Source organism: Cnephaeus nilssonii (assembly GCF_951640355.1).
Source record: "Cnephaeus nilssonii genome assembly, chromosome: 17".
In the NCBI taxonomy this organism is placed as follows: Eukaryota; Metazoa; Chordata; class Mammalia; order Chiroptera; family Vespertilionidae; genus Cnephaeus; species Cnephaeus nilssonii.
This window is the reverse complement of record NC_137088.1, coordinates 21356007-21379408: the sequence shown is the minus strand read 5'-3', so window position 1 is coordinate 21379408 and position 23402 is coordinate 21356007. Positions and strand designations below refer to the sequence as shown.

At 42.8% G+C, this 23402-nt stretch overlaps 1 protein-coding gene across 1 annotated transcript in view; it reads left to right on the top strand.

Moving 5' to 3' along the window:
* KAT2B (lysine acetyltransferase 2B) overlaps positions 1 to 23402 on the top strand; it is an 88533-nt gene that overhangs the window by 42601 nt on the left and 22530 nt on the right. The window contains exons 4-9 of the mRNA XM_079795320.1: positions 3569 to 3661; positions 4997 to 5178; positions 11112 to 11303; positions 15952 to 16058; positions 20253 to 20378; positions 22034 to 22170. Of these exons, the coding sequence (XP_079651446.1) occupies positions 3569 to 3661; positions 4997 to 5178; positions 11112 to 11303; positions 15952 to 16058; positions 20253 to 20378; positions 22034 to 22170 (837 nt within the window). The remainder of the gene's footprint in view (positions 1 to 3568; positions 3662 to 4996; positions 5179 to 11111; positions 11304 to 15951; positions 16059 to 20252; positions 20379 to 22033; positions 22171 to 23402) is intronic.

Sequence of the window (23402 nt, the reverse complement as noted above, 5' to 3'; positions counted from 1 at the left end):
ATGCTTACAGATTTCTTTACATCCATCCATCCATCCATCCATCCATCCATCCAACAAGTGTTTACTGCACACCTGCTCTGTGCATGGCACTCATGTAGGCATGAGGGATAGATCAGTGGGCAAAACAAAGCCTTTGCCCTCGTGGAGTTGACATTTCCGTAGAAGAGGCAGACAACCAACAAGTAAATAATATATTTGCAGGTGGTGCTAAGTGCTGTGAAGAGAAACAAAGTAGGGTAAGTGGAATCAGAATGGCAGGGATGGTAGTGGGTGGGGGGATACAGTCGTGAGGAAGGGCAGTTAGCGAAGGCCTCTCTGAGATGGCGGCTGAGCGGAAACGCAAATGGGGCGATAGGAGCCATCCCTGAGAGGGGCTGGGGGAAAAGCCTTCCAGACGTCGGAGAGAACAGGACGTAGACTGTGCGCCCACTGAGCTTGATGTGATGTGGGAGCAGCAAGGAGGCCAGTGTGTGGAGCCCAGTGGGCAAGGGGAGGCTGGGAGAGGATGGGGTTAGAGGGTGGCCCGAGCGCCTTGGCTCTTATGCTTCAAGGGGAGCAATCGAGTTTCTACATCTGTTTAGGCATCTTACCACTGTGCGCTGGGTCTTGTTGGCACTAGTCACTGATGATCACTACCACTCCCCATGGCTGCCTCTTCGTGGCTCTGCCTCGGCTCCACAGATACATGTCCCCCAGGTTTCTGATTGCAGTCAGGACTGACAGATGTGGGAGGGAAACTCATGGTGGGAACAGATAGAAAAACTTCAGGTTGCTAAACATAGATTCAGAAAGAAGGCTGACAGAGGAAGAATTTTTAAAAAACACCGGTTATTGAAGGCACTGTTAATGATGTCAGCGGTCGCCAACCTTTCGGACCTCACCGGTTGGCGACCGCTGAATTATGTTGTGAGTGTGTAACCTTTATAAGGATCTTTAAAAACAAATACAAAAACCAAAACACTCCACTCAGAGCTTACAGCCAGGACACACTTGCTTCTTCTAATGAGTGCTGGGCTTCATTGTATATGAGAAGGACAGATACATTTCCCATTGAGTTCCCTCTTTTGCTTTGGTTGCTAGGAATCTCAGTGAAAATTTTGTGTCCAATTTCTATAGCTTTTTTTTGGGTCTGAATTTACTTGATATGTCATTTTCCCTTCTCCCTTTTTATTAACTAATAGTGTGTTTGGGGTAGATAGGGGATGGTGGGAGGGAGAATTATATTTTTAAATTTTGGGGTCATTTGGGGATTTTAACTAAAAAAGGGTAATTGGGAGGAGAGAGAAGAAGATGAGGGAGGGAGGAAGGGAGGGAGGGAGGGAGGGAGGAAGGGAGGGAGAGAATATGAATGAATAGCTGAATTCCCCACAGCCTTCAGCAGGCACTGGGCTACTCCAGGTGGCAGCTTGTTGACATGGCTGTGAGGCCTGAGTCATCAGATTGAACCCTGGCAGGTTCATACTGTTTAGAGCTTCTTTGGAAAAAGATCTTCGTTGAAGAAAAACACCGCCTGCTTGACTGCAGCTATTATTTGCCTTGGAACTAAGCTCCCTGGCAGTCCCCTGCTGCCCTGTTGGAAGTGAAGGTGGTATCAACGTTTCCATCCTGTCAGCCTCCTCTCGATTCTGTTTATAACCAACCAAATAGGCCGGAAAGCACTGCTCTGCTTGGAAGTACATTTTCTCTCTCTTTTTTACCTCCCTCATCTCCAACAGTGCAAATATATTTGCTTGAGGAACCAAATCCAAAATATTCAGTATTATCCCCCATCTCCTCCCCCCACAATTATTCTTTGGGCAAAGTAAGTTCTAAATCACCCTTCCTTAGCTTTTGAAAGGCAGTACCTGTGTCTTATATGTCTCAATAATGAAATTAAAATGTGTTATGTATTTTAGTAGCATTAGAAAACCTTCAGTCTTAGATGTTGAAAATAAACTCGGTGAAAAGCTGCTTTCTAAAGCTCAGTGGATCCTAGCTGTCTGTGAATGGGGCTCTGGAGCCTAGCTATCTGGGTTCAAACCCAGCCCCCATCACTTACTAAATGTGACCTTGGGCAAGTCATTTTCCCTCCATTTCCTTATCTGTAAAATACAAACAATAATAGCACCTACATCAAAAGATTGCTGTGGCTATTAAATTAGAAAATATATACAAAGAACTACAAAGAGTGCCTGGCAAAATTAAGGATGCAAATGCTTGCTGCTGTTATTAAATGTCGTTTATATGCCCATTTATCCCAGCTTCATTCTTTTGTAGGAAATGAGATTCAACATCTCCCCAATCCATCAGTTTATCTCTCAATTGAAACCCCCAATGGGCTAAGTTCCCAAATGGTCTTATTTTCACTGGGCAAAAAAATAAAAATAAGTAGGCAACCAGAATGATTTGTATTTAAATTTCATGGAAAATTTATATATATTGTTAAAATCACTTACTGCACATTTTTCTTGGTAAAGATGGACATAATACATCCTCAGGATCAACACATGATGTACCCTAATAATTTACAGGGCCCTTGTAGGACACACCCAGTGGGGACACATGGTGACCTTCAACCGTGGGGGTTCATTTTCATTAACCCCTGGGAGAATGATTGCCTTGTTTTGTTTCTGTTGAAAAGGCAGTAAGTGGAGAGAGGAGGGCAAAAAGTAACTTAAATAGATTCAGGGTCATATATCATAACAGACCCACATGTAAAGGTCACAGAAGATTCAAGCAAAGGTGGAAGGTAAAGAATTTCAATGTTAAATTTATTTTTAAATCAGGTCTTGATTAGTGGCTCTCTGTTCTCTTTCTCTCTGCTGTTTGCTCTTGGAGGGCTTGACATTCCAGGGGCAGGGATTAAGAGCAGTGTTTTGTTTAGTGGGTATTGAGATGCCAGAATGCTTGGCCTGCATTCCGTGGATGGAGAGGAAATGAAAAAAGACCGCAACAGTGAGAGATGCCAGTTGAGAGCCCTGCAAAATTCCTTCCCAAAGAGGCTGGGCCCCATAGATTATGCCGATGACGTACAGCTGCTACAGCCACCCCACCCCCACCCCACCCCACCCCACCCCCACCTCCTTTGTGCAAAATGGACCTCAGCCTTCCAGGGGCTTAAACAAGGCCCTCTGGAGTGGCAGCCCACCTGCAGTGTTCTAGATGGGCGTGTGCAAAGTTTGCATGGTGTACACAGGCTTCTGGGTCAGTGGAAAGCCAGAAACAGAGTGGGGAGAGGGGACAGGGAGTGGATAGAGGGGCTGGTGGCCACTGCTGGGAGCTCTAGGATGCCCAGAAGCTGAAATGTGTCCAGTTCCTCATAGCTCTGGCCATGGGTGTGAAGGTAAACTTGGGTTACCTGGTAGTCACCCATTTCATTGATTTAAGGATTTATTTGCATGTTGTTGAGATAAATAGAATATGGTGGCTTCCCTTCAAAGGTTGTGTGTGTGTGTGTGTGTGTGTGTGTGTGTGTGTGTGTGTGTGTGTGTGTGAGAGAGAGAGAGAGAGAGAGAGAGAGAGAGAGAGAGAGAGACAGACAGACAGGCAGAGAGGCTTTGATTGATTTTTCAAAATGATTTCTTTGCAGCTCTTGAGAAAATCTATTTTACAAAGAGGAAAACCTGTGGTTGAAGGTTCTTTGGAGAAGAAACCCCCATTTGAAAAACCCAGCATTGAACAGGTAAAAAGAAAGAAGAGAAGCCCCTTTCTTACTGCTTTAAGGTTGAACAAGCCTTTGAATCTTCCTTTCACGTCCTTTTTCTGTCCTCCATACCTGATCTAGAGATATTCACCAAGGCTGTAGAAACTGTCTTGGACCCTTTGGCTCAGAAGTGAATACTTAATTTAATAAATGATCTAGCTTTTGTCTTTTAGGGTTGCTCTGTACTCAGAATTCACTGTGTGCTTGGGGAAGAAAACAATTAAGTAGAACATGTTGTTCGTAAAAACACATGAAATGTGCTTTTCCTTGCTGTTGATGTTTAAAAATTGAGTCTTTGTCCTTTTGCTCGGCACTGTCTGAAAAAGACTATTGAGGTGAAGGAATTCAGTAGCAATGTGAAAAACATTGTAAGTCCAGCAAAATATGCAGTAAAGAGATTTTTATGTCCAGAAATTGACTTCCTGCTGCATTGTGATTCCTGGAAGGAAGTCAATTTACTCAGGGAATCTGTTGACATGTGTAGACTTTTTGTGTTAGGTGTTGTCATTATCTTTCATCAGCATCACTTTTTTAGCCTATCACTGATCGGCTGACTAAATCTCATCCTGGACTGAATTTCTTGATGAGGATGATTACAGAAGATCATGGTGATATCAGAGTCCTTACAAATAAATGCATTTTTATCAGTCAGTTTTCAGTAGAAGGAATTTTGTCTCCAAACTGTATTAAATAAGAGTTCATTGTCCTTTTATTTGACATTAGAGTAAATGGGAGTGTTCTACGAAAAGATTAAATTAATCCACAGATTTTTTTTTAAAAAGCTCATTAACTTTCAATTAGTTTTTTTTTTTTTTTTTAGCTTTCTGAAACTGAGAGTGATAATAAAGAGTTTAAATTCTAGTGGAGTTTAAATTCAATGGAAGGTGTACTAGTAGCCTTTTCATTAAAATTTTGCTAAGGCAAAAACATATCTATCCAAGATCATCATTATAGGTGAGCCACTGTGTTGAGAGTACAGCAAGAATTAATTCTGCAAAAACAGTCCTATTTTATTGTTGAAGGGGTTTTGACCTTTTCCGCCTGCGATTTTGCTTTTCTTTTTAACCTGTCAGGATTGCAGCAGGCGTAGAATTGCAACTCGCAGCCTCTCTGTCTTGTCACTTTTCATTCGCTGTGATCTGAGGCACGATTCCCTCTGGGCATTCCTTTTTTCTAATAGGGTAAAAGAAGATTTTTGTGACTAGAGAAACGTCTTCTTTTGCTAAGACACCATCTATGGTGCTGACTCTGTGGGTGTTCAGAATTAGTGTGATTGCACAGTTACGTGAATAAATTGCCTTCCTTCCTTTTAAGGGTGTGAATAACTTTGTACAGTACAAATTCAGTCACCTGCCATCCAAAGAAAGGCAGACAATAGTGGAGTTGGCAAAAATGTTCCTGAACCGCATCAACTATTGGCATCTGGAGGCACCATCTCAACGAAGGCTGCGATCTCCCAATGATGATATCTCTGGATACAAAGAGAACTACACAAGGTAATCAGGTGACCAGTTCTTTTCCTGTGGGCCCTGTAGAGCACATTGGAGACATAAAATGGCTACTTGTCTCTGCAAGCTAGGGCTGTCCAGTCATCATGGTGACATCAACTCAGAGAGAATGTCTCCAGACTCCTACTTTTCTTTTAATGTTTTTATTTTATTTTATTTTTTTAAATTGGTTTCAGAGAGAGGAAGGAAGAGGGAGAGAAGGATGGAAACATCAATGATGATATTTCAGGGCACATTCCTGGGTTGCGGGTTGGGGGCATGCAGGAGGCAGCTGATCAATGATTCTCTCTCGTCATCAATGTTTCTATCTCTCCCTCTCCCTTTTTCTATCTGAAATCAATGGGGAAAAAAATAGCAATGACCATACCATGAATATAATAGAGCTAAAGAATTTTTTTAAAGAAGGAAAGATCACCCTAGTCCCAGCATCATGACAGAACTAATATCATTAAATATATTGTCTTCCAGTCTTTGCCCCTTTACGTAAATATTTCATATTTGTTAGAATAAAAGGAAAGACCGAGTTTTCATCCTTTTGTCTCCCCACCTAACATCATCTCACACATTATACTGGTTATATTACAGTCCGTTGAGTTGATGTACCATAATTTATTTAACCATTTCCCTATTTTTTGGCATCAAACTCTGCCAGTATTCTTTTGCACATTTTTTTCTAAAGTGGGAATTTATTTTTATTGCTTATGATCTGCAAAATAATAAAATTGCCTTTAAAAATCTTAAACATGGGCCATACAAAATAGAATAACCTACATTTGTTTTCATTAAAGTAAGAAGGTGACTTGGATTATCCACTCTATTCACCTTTTTAGACCTTTTGCCATTGATTTTTATAGGCACAGCAAGCTTGCTTCAGAGGATATTATGGAGCATATATGTGTTTCTGACTTAAAGTACAGAGTGTTTTTCGATAGCCTGTAAAGACCCCTTGTCCCAGATTATTTTCTGTAATAGCAGATGACATGCAGGAATGGATATAATTTAATATAAGCCTTGCTTTCTGATAACTGGCCTGATTTCAAGATAAATACGCCTTTCCCCTTACTTCCCCCCTTTTACAGTATATACAGTTTGAATTATAAAGTATTTTCTCCTAATTATTGACTTTTAGAGGGATTACAGATTTCATCACAGTCAATTTTTAAATTAAATCTTCATATCTGTACCTCCATTTCAGAATTTTACATTAACAACAATTCCTCTATTTGTTGTAATTGTTGTTTAAAATAAGAGTTGAGATAATAAATTTCTAAAACATGAATATTTTCTAACCTCATCTGTGGATGATTGACAAAGCTGAATGTTTGTCAGCGCCGAACCCCTGAAAGTATTTGCCACTCTTAAGAGAGGAAAGATTGTTTCATCAAGAAGGAGAATTAAAGGTGAAGTAGCATGGATGATATTACAGTATTTTAGAAAGCAGAATATAAACACTATTAGCACTTAGGATTTACCAAGAAATGGGTAGAATTTAGGAATACTTAAGGAGTAGTAAAAATAGAAATTAAGCTTGGGATGAGGGATGGGTTTGAATCATGGCTCCATTTCTTCCTGGTTTTGGGTGCTTTAGACCAGTCACTTCACCTCCTTGATCTACACCCACCAAGATCACTGTCCAAGTGTCAGACGTGCTGTGAGTGGTTTGTGCGTAGTTTCTGGCACTCAGAACAGGTGCTGGAAAGATGCTAGTCATCGATTTCCTCCCACACATGCTGTTGCCTAAAACTCAGTCAGTCCCCGCCAACATGGAATTCTTAAGCTAGAGCACGTACAGTGGAATGAGTGCGCTTATTGGAGTATCACTTTAGAAACTAAGGTGATGAGGAGAAAGACAGCAGCAGGGTCCTCTCCAGCCCAGCATCCTGAGCCAACAGCTCAGGCAGAGGAGTGGAGTCCAACAGCGATGGAGAGAAACCGCCGAGAGACTGAAATGAATACGCCCCGATGAGTTCTGAAACCTGCTGATTTCTAGGTAGAATGTAGACCAAGAGTCTCTGTTAATAATAAATAAGGAAATGAAGGCAGATAACACCTCCCCCCGCTTCCCCATCATCACGCCATGTTGACAAAGAAAGGGAAGTTAGAGACAACCTGCGAAAATTATGAGAACAGTTGCTTCAGACTCAACCTCACTGTCATGACTACTTGGGAACTGAAAAAAAACCACACACCACTGTGACATGGTGTCTCACTGATACCAATCTCCTAAAAAATGGGTAATATTACAGGCGGCAGGCACCACTAGACTTTTTATCTTGATGTGTAAGCGAGCCTTAGGACCTGTACCGCGGGCTCAGCATATAATTTACAGCAATTGCTGCGATTAGAACAGAGGGGCTGAAAACTTCTGGAGCTCCCAGCAGCATGAAAATGGGGGAACTAGGATTTTCTGTGGAAAAGACTGGGCTCAGCCGAAACCGGTTTGGCTCAGTGGATAGAGCGTCGGCCTGCGGACTGAAAGGTCCCAGGTTCGATTCCGGTCAAGGGCATGTACCTTGGTTGCGGGCACATCCCCAGTAGGGGTTGTACAAGAGGCAGCCGATCGATGTTTCTCATCGATGTTTCTAACTCTATCCCTCTCCCTTCCTCTCTGTAAAAAATCAATAAAATATATTTAAAAGAAAAGAAAAGACTGGGCTCAGAAAATGATTACAGTCATTACAGAGCTAACCCTTGACATTTTATCCAGTAGAAATTTATGTGTAGATTGAACAGAACTGCTTAAGTGGCTTATATTTTCTGTTCCTAATAAAAGAAAACTATATTTTGTGTTGAAACTATTTGATATTGATGTTAAGTTATATTTAATAATTAATATTAGGTACATATAGGACAGTATTTATCAAGAGGCATGGAAAGAACAGTGGACTAGGGAATAGGAGACATAGCTTCTAGTCTGAACTCAAATAGTAACCAGCCGTGAGTTCCGGTGAATTGGGAGAGGCCACTTAAATCCTGAAAACCTTAGGGCTTTCAGTTATCAACTAAGTAGGGTCTCCTGCCCTCAAACTCTCCACGTCTAGTCATGTGTTAAAGAAAGCATGGTAGTTGCAAAGCATCATGATGTTGTAAAAAAAAAAAAATCTGAGTTATTTGAATCATTAGTAAATAGCATACACATGCCATCTCTATTAGGCATGCAAAAATGAATGAGCTTGCCTTTTACTTCTGTTTAGAAGACCCAAAAGCAGTCATTTGGGCAAAATCGTTTTCTCCAGTGAAGTCTTTGGAGGAAAGTGTGTGCAGAGACTAGGCACACAAACTCCCATTTTCATTCTTTCTTTTTTTTTTTAAAGTAAATTCACTGTTTTTGTGTTTTTTTTTGTTTTGTTTTGTTTTGTTTTATATTTTTTATTGATTTTTTACAGAGAGGAAGAGAGAGGGATAGAGAGCTAGAAACATCGATGGGAGAGAAACATCGACCAGCCGCCTCCCGCACCCCCCCCACTGGGGATGTGCCCGCAACCAAGGCACATGCCCTTGACCAGAATCGAACCCGGGACCCTTGAGTCCGCAGGCCGATGCTCTATCCACTGAGCCAAACCGGTTTCGGCCAAACTCCCATTTTCTTCTTTCCATCTCACTACATGCAATGCCCATGTCATTTATTAAAACGGCACCAGAACGCCACACACTCAGACTCGGTCTCTTTGTCTTATCATACTGTGCACTTTACAGATTTATAAAATAAGACCCATCTTGGAGGTAAAAACAAAGCCAAAGTAGCCGAAACCGGTTTGGCTCAGTGGATAGAGCGTCGGTCTGCGGACTAAAAGGTCCCAGGTTCGATTCCGGTCAAGGGCATGTACATTGGTTGCGGGCACGTCCCCAGTGGTGGGTGTGCAGGAGGCAGCTGGTCGATGTTTCTCTCTCATCGATGTTCCTAGCTCTCTATCCCTCTCCCTTCCTCTCTGTAAAAAATCAATAAAATATATTTAAAAAAAAAAAAAAAAGCCAAAGTAAACTAACATGTATAAACTGAGGTCTGTAAAGCATACTCAAGGGAATGAATGGAAACTTATTATTGGAAAAATGTTTCTAGATAATAACAATCTATGCTCTCTTCCTCCACCCTGGGAAGATGAAATGACCTAGTAAGTTCTGGATAACATGTTAGGATTTTATGACAGATTTTTTTTTTTTTCTACTACACCCACCAAGATCACTGTTTCTGACTTGACAAAATGCAACACAACACTTAAGATCCCCATTTTGGCATTGTAATTGTAAAAAATGACATTTCAGTACAAATTATTAAGACAGAAAAGTTGAGTGAAGATTATAAAAGATAGCAGGGTTTTAAGGTTAATTTTATTTTATTTTTTAAAAATATATTTTATTGATTTTTTTACAGAGAGGAAGGGAGAGGGATAGAGAGTCAGAAACATCGATGAGAGAGAAGCATCGATCAGCTGCCTCCTGCACACACACTACTGGGGATGTGCCTGCAACCAAGGTTCCTGCCCTTGACTGGAATCGAACCTGGGACCCTTCAGTCCCCAGACTGACGCTCTATCCAGTGAGCCAAACCGGCTAGGGCTTAAGGTTAATTTTAAATATAAGCAGGCAGACTAATACTAATGAAAGTTCTCTTTTCCAAAGATGAAAAACCACACACACACACACACACACACACACACACACACGCACGCACACACAGGAAATATGAAGTAATACAGAGTAAGAAAGAAAAAACACACAAACAAGCCAGTAAGCACAAGTAAATTAATAATATTCCACTCTTTAGTAAGGGGCTCAGAGTTCCTGGGGAGCTTCCCGGAGCTGCTCGGGCACATTCGAGGTCTTCCCCTCACTTTAAAGAGATCAGGAAGACACGGCAGGGTGGCTAGATTTTAATTGTTAGAAAGCAGGCCTGCCCTGGAAGAGGATGTTTAGATCTGCTGCCAGGGAATAAGGATCTGCAGTGAAGTTTCTGACCCTCCTCTGGTCTGGGGCCGCCCGCCCTCTGTGACCCCCACAGTACACGAATGTTGCTGGGTCCTGGGAATGAGATTTTGCAGCTCTGGGAGATCAAAAAGAAAGAGGGTTGATTTTGAATAGCTTCCCTGGGCTGCATGTGCTTTCCGCAGTGTATGCCCTACATAGCCAGTGAACCCCGGAACTGTGGTCAGATCTGGAGAAAGCCCCTGGTTTCCCCTCTGGGCCTGGGCACTCCTCCAGCCTCGTGCAATGCTCCAGCGTGATTTTGACCTTGAGTCTGAGTCATTGAAAATGTACCTAAGCAACAGATGGTGGAAGCTTATTACTTCCTGCATTTTGACTTGAGTTGTGAACAGTCTTGCAGATCTTTATCTTCCCACCAAAGCTTCTGGGGGTGGGGGGATATGTTGCATGCTAGGTAGGCATTTTAAAGAAATCTTACATTTTATTCAGAGGACTAGATATTGGAAATCTGATTCTTTCACAGAAGCTTCCCCTGTAATTTCTTCTTTCATCTAAACTGCTGTTTATGTGCCAGAAACTCTAATTGCACTTTCCACACAGTAGCCCATATAAATGCTCATAACAACCCAGTGACGTGGGCATCGCTGTCCCCGTTTTACAGGTAAGGAAATGGAGACTTGAGAGCGTAATTAAGTTTCCAAAGTCATGCAACCAGTTAAGTGACAAAGGAGGGAGCTGATCCCAGGCTGTCTGACCACAGGACTCGCTGCAGAGTACTACAGAATGGAACAATTTTTGTAAATTGGACCCAAGTGGTGGTATAAGGGCAAGCTAATCTTATTCGTAAGTTTCACCAGCTGGTGGTGATGCCATTGCTTGTCATCGCAGCCCCAGTGTCTTCCGCTGCGGTGAATGGTTTGAGAATAACCGTGATTGGATATCTCAGCTGATCTGGGGGTTTAAGAGACATTGATGGTGCTTGTCCCCTCTCGTCACAGGTGGCTGTGCTATTGCAACGTGCCGCAGTTCTGCGACAGTCTACCTCGGTATGAAACCACCCAGGTGTTTGGGAGAACACTGCTTCGCTCGGTCTTCACCGTCATGAGACGGCAGCTCCTGGAACAAGCCAGACAGGAAAAAGACAAATTGCCACTGGAGAAACGAACTCTAATCCTCACCCATTTCCCAAAGTAAGGGGGGCACCCTTGCAAGTCTTCGTTTCGTCTGGGGGCTTGGAGCTGATAGATACCTGCCAAAGCCTGCATCCATAACGAGATCAGGAATGACGGGGAAAAGCTTCCGGGGAGCAGGGACAAAGGGACCCTCTCCTCGGCCCCCCTCCCCGCGTTCTCTTGGGGATTGCGCAGTCCCTCTATTATTCGCCTGAGTTTGTGTTGGCTGCAGTCATACCTCCCTTAGCCCCACCTCATCCCACCTGGGTGTCCTTGTCTCTGAGCTTCATAGAATGGGGTGGTGCTTTTTTGTGTGAAGTCAGCTGCCAGGAAGCTAGAGGGGGACGGAGGGGGGAGGGTAGTGTGTAGAAGCAGTTTCCATCTACTCAGAAGTGGTGCAAGAGAGCTCAAGCGGCTGTTTTTTTTTTTTTTTTTCCATCCTAGCTCCCCCACCCTTTCTAAGACTGCTGAATGCCTCCTGCCTCCGCTACAGTGGGCCTGCCCCCCGCCCTTTGTAAACTAGACCCTAAGGGTGGCGCTGGACAGGAAAAGGGGGGTCTCCTTCACAATGATCTTGGTGCCTCCACGCTCAGTTTCATGTAGAATATACACACTCTTGTGCACCTTGCTTCCCGCACCTGCCAGAGCTCCAACACAGGAATCATCACTTAAATATTTTTTCAAACGAAGGCAGTGTGTTAAAGACCTGGGAAATGCATTTTCCCGTCTGAGGACCAGATATTTCAGCTCAGAGACTGGCTGCTGGTGAGAAGGGCTGGGTGTGCGGCGGGTGGCTTGTCATGGAGCAATGACAGCAAGACAGGAGCAGGCGGTTCGTTTTGTGGGTGTCAGTCTGCCTACAGCAGCGCTTGGCGGGAGGGAAGTTATCCTGTGAGTTACCACGTGAAGAGGCTTTCTAGGTATGATGGAGCCTTCCTTCTCTACACTATTGAGAACTGCTGGTGTAGAGTTTGGCCAAAGTTGCGAAACTGGGTTTTTTTATGATTAGGTTACTATTACTGGATTACCCAGGTTGCGCCTTAGGAAAGATCCTTTTAAACAATAAGTTAGGTCCAAAACAGCAACAACAATGGTTTTCAGGTAGAAATTGATGGGAAATTTCTTTGTTTCTTAAGACAATTCCTAAGCCCTAGGTCAGTGGTCGGCAAACCGCGGCTCGCGAGCCACATGCGGCTCTTAGGCCCCTTGAGTGTTCTAAGGCCACTTCTTCAAAATAGACTCGCTCAGGCCGAAAACCGACTTCTGCGCATGGGCCATGAAGTTTCAGTCGCACTGTACGTGCGCGCCCGCACGTGGTATTTTGTGGAAGAGCCACACTCAAGGGGCCAAAGAGCCACATGTGGCTCTCGAGCCGCGGTTTGCCGACCACTGCCCTAGGTAAAGGATGTCTTGGGTGAATCTGATGAGATTTTGCTGAACATCTAACATTCACACGTAGCTCCTAGCATCCTGATTTTCAGTCTTTTTTTTTTTCTTTTTGAGGAAACTGGCAGCTGAGAATGAGGCATGACATGAACAATTTGGCTTCCTCCAGAGGGGGAGATTCAGAAGCATTTAATCTGCAGTGTGGGTGTTGCCCCTCAATGGTTTATGAACTCTGGGCATGCTCATCTCTGTCAGTGGCTGCCTTTTAACTAGTCTAAGCGCCTCTCCTTAGAGCTTAAAGCAATCGTCTTACCAATGTCTCTGTTACATTTGCTACAGAAGCAGCATTTTATGTCTTCAAATTATAGTTGTCATTTGGTCTCTAAGCTAAGGGACAAAGAGGATCCCCCCCCCCCGCCCCCCACCGTTGATGGTGCTTAAAGAGAAATTTTAATTACCTTGCTTAGTAACAATTTTCCCCCCATAGCAAATGCATTTCGCTTCTTGCAGATATTTGCTAATTATAGGGTGTTTTGTTCCTTCAGCCCAAAGTTCTGGCATGCTCATGCTATTGAGCTAATCAATGCTGCTTTTTCTTCTCTTTTACTAATGGTAGGGTAAAACTACCACCCTCTTCTCCTTTTAAATCTCTATTCATGGACTAGGACAACATTTGAGGCTGTTAGGCATTTATACCTACAGGTTTGGCAGCAGAGTCACACATGTGTTGAAGCCTGAGGTGCTGGTTGAGTCTTGGGCACCGTCGCCAAGTGAGAGCTGTAGCCCCTCCATACCACCCAGGGAGGTCACGTGGTTCTCAGAGGCATTTTCAGGCTCTTCATCCTTGCCTGCCTCCTCTTCATATGCTGCCCTTTCTCCCACTTGGCTTTACCTTGTGACTTTCCCCCCATCGACCTGCTTACAAGGTTGTTGTCAAAAAGGTTTAGTATCTATATTTCATTCTAAAAGTGATATTGATGAAAACTCGGTTAAGAAGCAAAACTTCAGCCACAGCCCCTATCATCAGGGCTTTTCGATATTTCTATATATTGTCCATGTATTGTGTTCTTTTACTCTCCATACAATTTTGTGTTCCTGTGTTTATAAAACAAGCACTTTCCTGTGTCATTATACGAAACTGTTTTTTTATTATAATGAAATAACTACATATGTGTGTACATATATAACACACCTGTAATTATTTCCCTAAGTTAATGGCATTTTTCTTTGGTGAGTCTGTGCCCAGCTTTGTGAAGAGTGTGCTGATCGTATAATTACTGAACAAAGAAGGAGCCCAGAAAAAGAAAGGGGATTTACTTCTGTGACAGGGCAGTTGGGAAATCTTGAGGGCGGTGTGAGGGGAAGGCAGGTCTGCTTAGGAAAAGGGGAAAAGAATCAGGAACCTCCTCTCCTCTGCGAGATCACAAGTGATCTTAGTAAGGAATTTAGCTCCTGTGGCTGTCTGTCTTAATGTGTGTGGTAAGAAATATACTGAAGTGTTTTAAAACATGCCTTCACGGTGGCTTGCTTAGCAAGAAGTGACTCATGAATTACACCATCGAGTGAGGCTAGGTATTCACTCAGATGGTAGCTTGTTTGTCAATCTTCTATGAGCAGCAAGTCAGAAGACACTCCCTCCCATCCTCCCCTCCCCCTCCCCTCTCCCCCAGGACCTTTTCCTACCTGTTTTCACTTCCAAGAAACCAACCTCCCTCTCTCCTGAAACCGTCTAAAATCTTGCAGGCATTGATACATGAGAAGAATACTGGTACTTTAGTTATAGTGATGATGATGTTGTTGATGATGATGATGACCAGAACAGGTCTTTGATCAGTTATCTAAAATCGTAGTACTAGGTAAGTTTTACAACTCAAAAGTTTAAACATTTTATAAAGGTAATTAATATAACACATGTGCTGTATGCCACAGCTCTAGGGCTGAGGTTAATTCCCTCAAATTAAATCGTTTATAATTATAAAGACTATAAATAGTCTTATGTATGGTAAGGTCAGATTTTGTTGCCAAATGGGTCACGGAAAACCTTTTTTAGGGGTTTTTGGATTTTACAGTTTCAGCAGAGGGACACAGATGGCTTATACGAGCTGACCTTTAATACACCATTACACTTCATGAGGGCACGTGGTTGTTTTGTTCATCCTGTCCTTCCAGCACCTAACCCAGTGCCTGGCACATAGAAGGGGAACAATCGATATTTGTTGAATGAATGGAGCACTTACTAGGGATCAGATGCCATTTTAGGCATAAACATTAGCTTATCCCTCATGACCACCCTATGCAGGAACTATTGTTGGTATTTCCATTTTATAAAAAAGAAAACTAGGAAAGATGAGAGTTAAGAACTTGTTTCGAGATCCTACCAATAGTAAGTGGTGAGTTTCGTAAGTGGATTCTAGAACCCAAGCTCTCGGCCAAGTATTCTATGTTCTTCCACTAGAATGCATGTGCTTTACAAGTGGCCTGCAGGAAGACATTCCAGTGCCAGAAGTGTAGATTTGTGTTGGTGTTTTAACTGCAGTTCTTCAGTTTTGATGTACGTAAGAATTGTCTAAGGTACTCAACCAGAATGTAGTTCCCCAAGGCCCATTCTCACAGTCTCGGATTCAGTAAGTCTAGGTGGGGTTTGGGTAGCTGTATTTCAGACAAGGTCTCCAGGTAATTTCTGTGGGCCCCCAAAACTTGAGATCCATTTGGTTTATACCATGACAGGAAGTATAAGTTGGTAATTAATCACTGGTTCACTCTTGGTCCTGAATTTACTAGTTGTGGGACTTTGTACCAGTGAGTTAACCTCTCTCTGCTCTTAAGTTCTTTCATCTGTAAGGTTATGAGAATCAGGTGAGTCAGAGTAAGAGCTATATGTGTGTGGGATAAATAAAAGTAAAGTATTTTACTCATGGAGTCGACAGTGAGGATTCAAGAAGTTAGAACAGTGCAGGCACATAGCAAGCACTCGATAAATGTTAGCAACTTTTGTTACGGTTATGACTGATAATGACAGCTGCCTGCGGGACTGAGGCCTTGCTAAGACTCAGTCTATGCAGAGTCCAAGAAAATAAATTTGTAGAAATGGATTTCTGTGTTTAAATATGCCAGCACCGTCCAACTAATAATCATCATTTGAGTCGTAATTTACCAGCCTATCTCTGAGTTGATTGTGCGATGCTGATGTTCAGGTGGTTGCCATAGAGGGCTAGCGCTTCTGTCCCTCTGGCAGTATATTTGTTTTTGATTTTACTATTGTTCTTACTCTTGTGTCTAGGTTTCTGTCCATGTTAGAAGAAGAAGTTTATAGTCAAAACTCTCCTATCTGGGATCAGGACTTTCTGTCGGCCTCTTCCAGAACCAGCCAGCTAGGGATCCAAACAGGTAAAAAAAAAATATTTTTTTTTCTTTTCAGCATTCAGAGAACAATCAGGAAGTGTTACTTTTCAGCTCACGCTGCATTTATTTGTGTTTTTCATCAAGAAATTGAAGACAGGAGCCAGCAGATTTTGCATCTGCATCTCTATTAATGAGGAGAGCAGGTGCAAATCAGTGAAAACAACTACTGCTCCTACTATTGGGTTTGCTTAGCGTGCACATTACAATTTTAGGCGGCGGGGGGTGGGTGGGGGTGCGTGTAAAATACCAGGCAGCTCGGCCCTGTAGGCCACTCCTGGCTCTTTCTAAAGACACTCATAGTCTCCATCAACGGCCTGATATGCCCAGGAATCAAGTTTCAGCCTGGTTTCTGAATCCATGATGTCTGCTTTGTGTATCAAGTTACTGTCAGGATGAGTGAAGACAGCGGTCTTGAGTCTCAGGACATGAAGAACTTCCCAGTGGGGCCAGGACATCCTTGCCATTGCCTTGGCTCAGCCAGTGGCATCACCTGGCATTTTGCGAGGATGGATGACATGTGACTTGTGGAGTCAGGCTGATTCCAGAGAGAGGATCTGAATTCCTGCCTTCGATACTAGGAGGATTTAAAGAAGTTTGACAGGAGGTGCCAAAGTAGTCATTGATATGTGGCCATGGGGAAAGGCAGAATGCAGAATTTTGACGTTAGAGATTTTAGCAGCTCTAGCTCAATGTGTAGTGTGGGGACTGGTGAGTATTGCTTCCAGGAAAGTTAATTTTACTCTTGCTGGTTTTTTCCAAAAATAATTTTATGTGCAATAAGAGCCACCTTTTTTTGCCCAGCCAAGTGGCTCAGCTGGTTGAGTGTCATCCTGGGCACCCAAAGATTGCCAGTCCGATTCCCGATCAGGGCACAGACCTTGGTTGCAGGTTCTATCCCTGGTCAGGGCACCTACGAAAGGCAACTGATCGATGTTTCTCTCTCACATAGATGTCTGTCTGTCTGTCTGTCTCTTTCACCCACCCTGTTCCTCTCTCTAAGCATGTTGTTGGATGAGGATTAAAAAAGAAAAAGTAAATAAACAAGTCACCCTTTTTAGTAAATGGTTCTGTGAATTTTGACAAATACATATCGTTGTGTAATCATCAGGATATAGAATAGTTGCATCACCCAGAAAATTCTGTTGTACTCTATGTAGTCCATTCATTGTCATACCCCCAGCACTGGCTACCACAGGTTTTTCTTTTCCTATAGTTTTTTGTGTGTCTTTTCTAGAAGGTCATATGAATGGTCACATAGTACATAACTTTTTGAGTCTGGCTTCTTTTACTCAGATTCACACATTTGAGAAGGTGGTTAAAAGTGGATGTGTGTGTGTTTTTTCACCTAGAGCCCAAGTTTGAGTATAAATATACTTAAATTCAAAGCAGAATACTTAAAGAATGAGGTATTTTGTTTTGGGTCAAACCCGTCCTGTTTGCATTCTTGTTACCAAAAACATCTTTGCATATATATATATATATATATATATATATATATATATATATATATTTTTTTTTTTTTTTTTTTTACCTTAGGTCATAGAATGTGGTCTCATCTTTCTCTGGTCCAAAACCTGTAGAGCTTTGGGGTCTACCTGTGCCTATTACATGCTCCCTCCAGAGCTGCATTTCCTGGGGCGTTCTCTGTGGTGACTGGGCACGTCCTCGGTATTGCTTTCTTTATCTCTGCTAGATTGCAAATGGCATCTCTCTGCAAACCCCTTCCTAATGCTTCCTGTGCCTTCTATCCAGGACTGGATCTCCTTTCTTCCCCACTTTCACAGAACCTAGAGTATATCCTATCCTTGGTTCTCAAACTTGGCTGCACAAGGCATCACCCATGGTGATTTAAAATAATTCTAACTTCTGAGTCCCTTCCCAAGAGTGTGCAGTGTAATTTGCCTAGGGTGTGGCCTGGACATTTTAAAAGCTCCCCAGGTGATTCTGATGTGCAGCAATATTTGAGAATAACGGTGCCATACATGCTTGTACATGCTTACCGCATGCTCTCTGAGGCCCACTTTTTTTCTGTAGGTCTTTTCTATGAGCGTGACCCTGGATGGTCAGGGACCCAGTTTTGCCACAATAACAATAACCAATATTTCCATAAAGTGCTTGCCTGTGAAGTTTGCATCATGTCTTTAAGCCTTAGCACAAAGCCTGGGAAGTTGATATTATTATCCCCTTTATATAGATGAGAGTTGCCCAAGGTCAGATGTCGTTAAGTGATAGAACTGGGTTTTTCCCCTCGGGTCTGGCTAATTCCTAAACACCAGACTGCATTATGAGCCAGTGCTCTGACCACGACATCCCGCTACTTGGCTGTGCGTTGCGAATGTGCAGGCCAATGCTTGTGGGGGGAATGAGGGAAGAACACAGTTTCCTCCTTCCGGTAGGGGGACACCAAAGCTATTCAGCAGGGTCAACTTGGCTCCTTTGTGGAGGGCCTTCCGGAGAGACCCTCCCTGCTCAAAAGTCCCCCTGACCCTTGTCTGCTCAAAACACTACCTGCTCTGTTCCATTTCCAGCAAATTATCTATCATAGCACAGGACGGAACAGGCAGAGGTTGTCTCTATCCCTCTGGGAATGACGTGGCTGTTCCTGTGGCTAAGGTTGTAACCCAGTTAAGCTGAATTGTACTCTTCAGCATTACCCGGAGCCGTCAGAACCAGGCTGTCTTCTCCTGTTCTGCTTTAATTGCAGTGTGTTCTCTTTGGGGAAAGAAGAGTGCAATCATCGCCTTAATTGGCACGTCTGCACATCTATGCAAGTGTGATAAATGCCATTCATAACGATGGCTCTGAAGGTTTGCAAGGTACTCAGATGTCTGCAGAATCATCAGAGCTTCCTCTTGGCGTAGCACCACTCCAGTGTACTTTGAAAGTCAGGGGGCCTGTGTGCTGGAAGGAACACCATGTAGCCTGGCACTTCAGTATATTCTTGAGTCTTTGCATACATACTGCTGTTCAGTTGAGGGTGCTGTGGACTGGTGTCTCTCTGTTGCTTGGGTTACTCATTCCATCACTGAACTGTGGTGCCTTGAAACTTAGATGAACATTCTCTCTGGACATCTGCCTGCATTGCTGTGCTCGGTCCTATATGTGATCAGAGTCACTGAAAATGTCTGTATCCCTCATCAGCAGCCAATCAGCAGAGCAACATCCTACTCCTTACAAAGGCTTTAAAAATAAGGTTTTTTTTTGGAAATAGTCTCAAAAGTACAGAAAAGTTACAAGAATAGAACAAAAATTTTGTAAATTGTGTATACTTTACCCAGATGCATTGATTGTTAAAATTATGCCACATTTGCTTTATCATCCCTCCTCTCTCTCTCTCTCTCTCTCTCTCTCTCTTTCTCTCTCTCTGTTTCTGTATCTATCTGTATTTCTGTCTGTCTATCTATCTATTTATCTATCTAACTATCTATCTGTGATTTTTTAAACTATTTGAAAGTTGCAAACATCATGCCTCCTTACTGACTTCAGTGGGTATCTTCCAAGAACAAGGCCATCCTCTTACTTAACGAGTCTAGTTATCAAAGTAAGGAACTTTAACCTTGATGCAAGGTTACACCTTAATGTTTAATCTACAGGCTATTGTCCATTTTTGCCTCTTATCTCAATGATGTGGTTTATGGCAATTTTGCCTCATATCAGGAGGTACATAATGTTGGCCTCTCTCATTATTGTTGGCATTCAAGTTTGTAGGTGATATTTACAAGGTTTCTCCACTGCAATGCTGCCATTTTTCTTTTGTAATAAAAAAAGTACTTTTGTGGGGAGATACTTAGAAATTATCCTATCTTCATCATAATTGTACTCATAAGGTTTAGCCTGCACAGATGATTCTCCCTGAATCAATTATTATATGCTGGCTGCCATCATTTCTTCCTTATTTATTTGTTGGCATTCGTCTGTAAGGAAGAGCTTTACCTTCTCCCCACTTATTTGTCTGTTCATTTAGGATTTTATCAATATGGACTCAGATATTTCTATTCTATTCAGTGGGTTATAATCCATTACTGTCTTTATTATCATGCTCACATTGACCCTATTTCTTTTATTTTAAAGATGACTTTTTTGTGGTGTTGGGCAGGAATGGGATGGTCTCATGTGCACTTGGTTCCTCATTGCCCAAGAAAAGAGTCATCTAATACCTTCCTTTTCTTTTCTTGGCAGTCATCAGTCCACCTCCTGTGGCTGGGACGATTTCATACACTTCAAACTCATCTTCCCTTGAGCAGCCGAATGGAGGGAGCAGCAGTCCTTCTGGCAAAGGCTCGTCTGGGCTTGAGGCAAACCCAGGTAGGCACTTAGGGGCACAATAGAGGGCTGTGATTTGCCCTAGAAGTTCTTTTGTAATATGAGAAGTTCCAGAGGTAGACTTAGACCAACTACAGATTGTTCATGTCCAGGATTTTGATGGCTGGAAATGACTTTGAGCTGTATTGGGTAGTTATTTCTGTGTAACACATCAACCCAAAATGCAGAGCCTTAAAACAAAACTATAATCATCTATACTAATAAAAGGGTAATATGCTAATTATACCGGACATCTTCTGACATCCTTCTGGACTAAGCCACGGTGGCGGGGCTGAGGCAGAGGTGGTTAGGGGCGATCAGGCCAGCAGGGGAGGGCAGTTGGACATCCTCCAAGGGGTCCTGGATTGGAGAGGGTGCAGGCCGGGCTAAGGTACCCCCCCCCCCCCCGCACAGATTTTGTGCACTGGGCATCTAGGTTATTACAATAGCTCACTTATTCTGTGTGTTGCCTGGTTGGTGGCTGCGCTCCTTTGGACAAGATACTTGACATTGCTCTTTTCCTTTTTAACTAAAGATAGTGAGATTACTATATGGAGATGTGCTTAGTGGGATTCACTCCTGACAAATCAATTAGATTAGAACATATAAATTTTAAAAATATTTTAATACTGATGAATGTCACATCACAGGAAAATTTTAATTTGTACATAAAAATAAGTACATACTATGACAGAAAAAAAAACACACCAAAACCCTGCACATATGATAGTAGAAAAAAACAAAACAAAAAGACACCATACACTCTAATAAGGAAAATGGGAGAAAGTTTTCCTTGTCTTTGCCTGGCCTTTCCCAGCATGTGACACGTTGAGAATGGCCCTCCTCACTTTGTCAGCCATCATTTTAAGGCAAAAAAGCATTGTGAGAGACAAAGAATGAAAAAATTAAATTTACCAGCCAAAAAAATCTACACCATTGCACTAGTATATTTCAAATATATACAGGCATAATATACATACACACATATATACAAATACATATATACATACATATAGGAGAGAATTAACAGAACTACAAGGAGAAATAAATCAACCAATAGTTGAAAACAAAGAAACATCTCTGAATAATTCATAGATCAAGCAGACAAAACTGTCAATAACAATATAGGAGTCCTGAAAACATGATCAACAAACTTAATCTAATGGACAATATAGAGATCATTGCTCTTAAAAATTGGAAAATACACATTTATTTCAAGAAGACACTGCATTTATAAATAATTGGTCGTGTTTTAGGCCATAAAGCAAGTTTCAAAATTTTTTGCTATTTTATTATTACATGGACTATGTATGTTCTCTGACCACAAAGGGACTAAATTAGAGATTAATAATGAATGATAACTAGCGTAATTCCTTGCATTTACAAATGAAGTAATGAATGCTTTAATAACTCATATATCAATTTAAAAATTATCATAGAAAATAGAAAGTGTTCAGAATGGGTCTATGGTTGGCAGTAATTGTGACCTTCTTCCTGCTTTTTCCACCTTTCACTGCCACCTCTTCTCTGGGTAAATGGAGATTTGACTTTCATACCTATTAGTGTTATTAGATAATTGGTTGGATTGGTCAACATATGTTATCTGCTTTGTGTTTAAAATAACCCATTGTTTCCCCCTTTTATTTCGATCATCACAGGAGAAAAGAGGAAAATGAATGACTCTCATGTTTTGGAGGAGGCCAAGAAACCCCGAGTTATGGGGGATATTCCAATGGAATTAATCCACGAGGTCATGTCTACCATCACGGACCCTGCAATGATGGTTGGACCAGAGGTCAGTGGGGTAAACCTGGCAGTCAGCTGGTAGACCTCTTCTGCTCTCCTAGCCACTCTAGCTGTCCAAAATGGGGATAGAATCGCTGAGAATTAGCATGCTATGCTACCCTGGTTTGCATTTAACTTGGCGGTCAGGGTAGGAAGGGTAGGAAAGGCTAGTTGGAGAGGTGATTTCCCCTTGATGAATATCACATCACAGGGAAACTTACTAATAATCTCACACAGTTCAAGTCATTTCTCCTCCCTCAACTTCCTATCTTGAAAAATTTAAACTATAAATGTTGTCCTGTCTCCACTCCCTTTATATATATATCCTCTCTAATAAAATGGCAATATTCAAATTAACCATCACTCCGCTACATAAGCCACGCCCACCAGCCAATCAGGGCGAGTATGCAAATTAACCCCAATCCAAGATGGCTACAGCCACAGAGAGCAAGGTTTCCCAGGTAACAGAGGAAGCCAAGCTTTCAATAGCCGTTGCAGGCCTAAGCCTCCACTCAAGCTACAAAGTTTCAATTATAGAAGGTAAACAAATTCAAACAAATGGCGGCAGAATGGAGCTTGAGAGAGCAGGCCAGGGTTGCCGGCAGCAACAGGGGAAGCAAAGCTTTCCGCACACCCTGGCCGGGCTCAACCTCTTAAGGCTACAAAGTTTCAATTGTAGAAGGTGAATTAACTGCCACAGAAATGGCTGCCACCAGGAGGGAGCAGCAGGCTTGGTTCCGCCCCAGGCTACAAAGTTTCAATTGTAGAAGGAAAATAAATTCCAGATACCAGGGCCTCCCCTTGGGTTGCCAGGGGGTGTGGCCGGCCTGCAAACCACCACAGGCCCCTCGCTCAGGCCGCCCCACACCCCAAGGGAACCCCCACCCTTATCTGTGACACCCTTCAGGGCAAACCAGCTGGCCCCCACCCCTGTACCAGGCCTCTATCCTATCTAATAAAAGAGTAATATACAGATTGATCATCACTGCAACACAAAATATGTCTGCCCCCATGTGGTCAAAGATCCTGCCCCCATATGGACACAAGATGGCCACCACAAGATGGCCAGCAGGAGAGGGCAGTTGGGAGGCACCCGGCCTGCAAGGGAGGGCAGTTGTGAGGGACCAGGCCTGCAAGGGAGGGCAGTTGGAGGTGATCAACCCTGCAGGAGAGGGCAGTTAGGGGTGACCAGGCTGGCAGAGGAGGGAAGTTGGGGGCAAACAGGCTGGCAGGGGAGCAGTT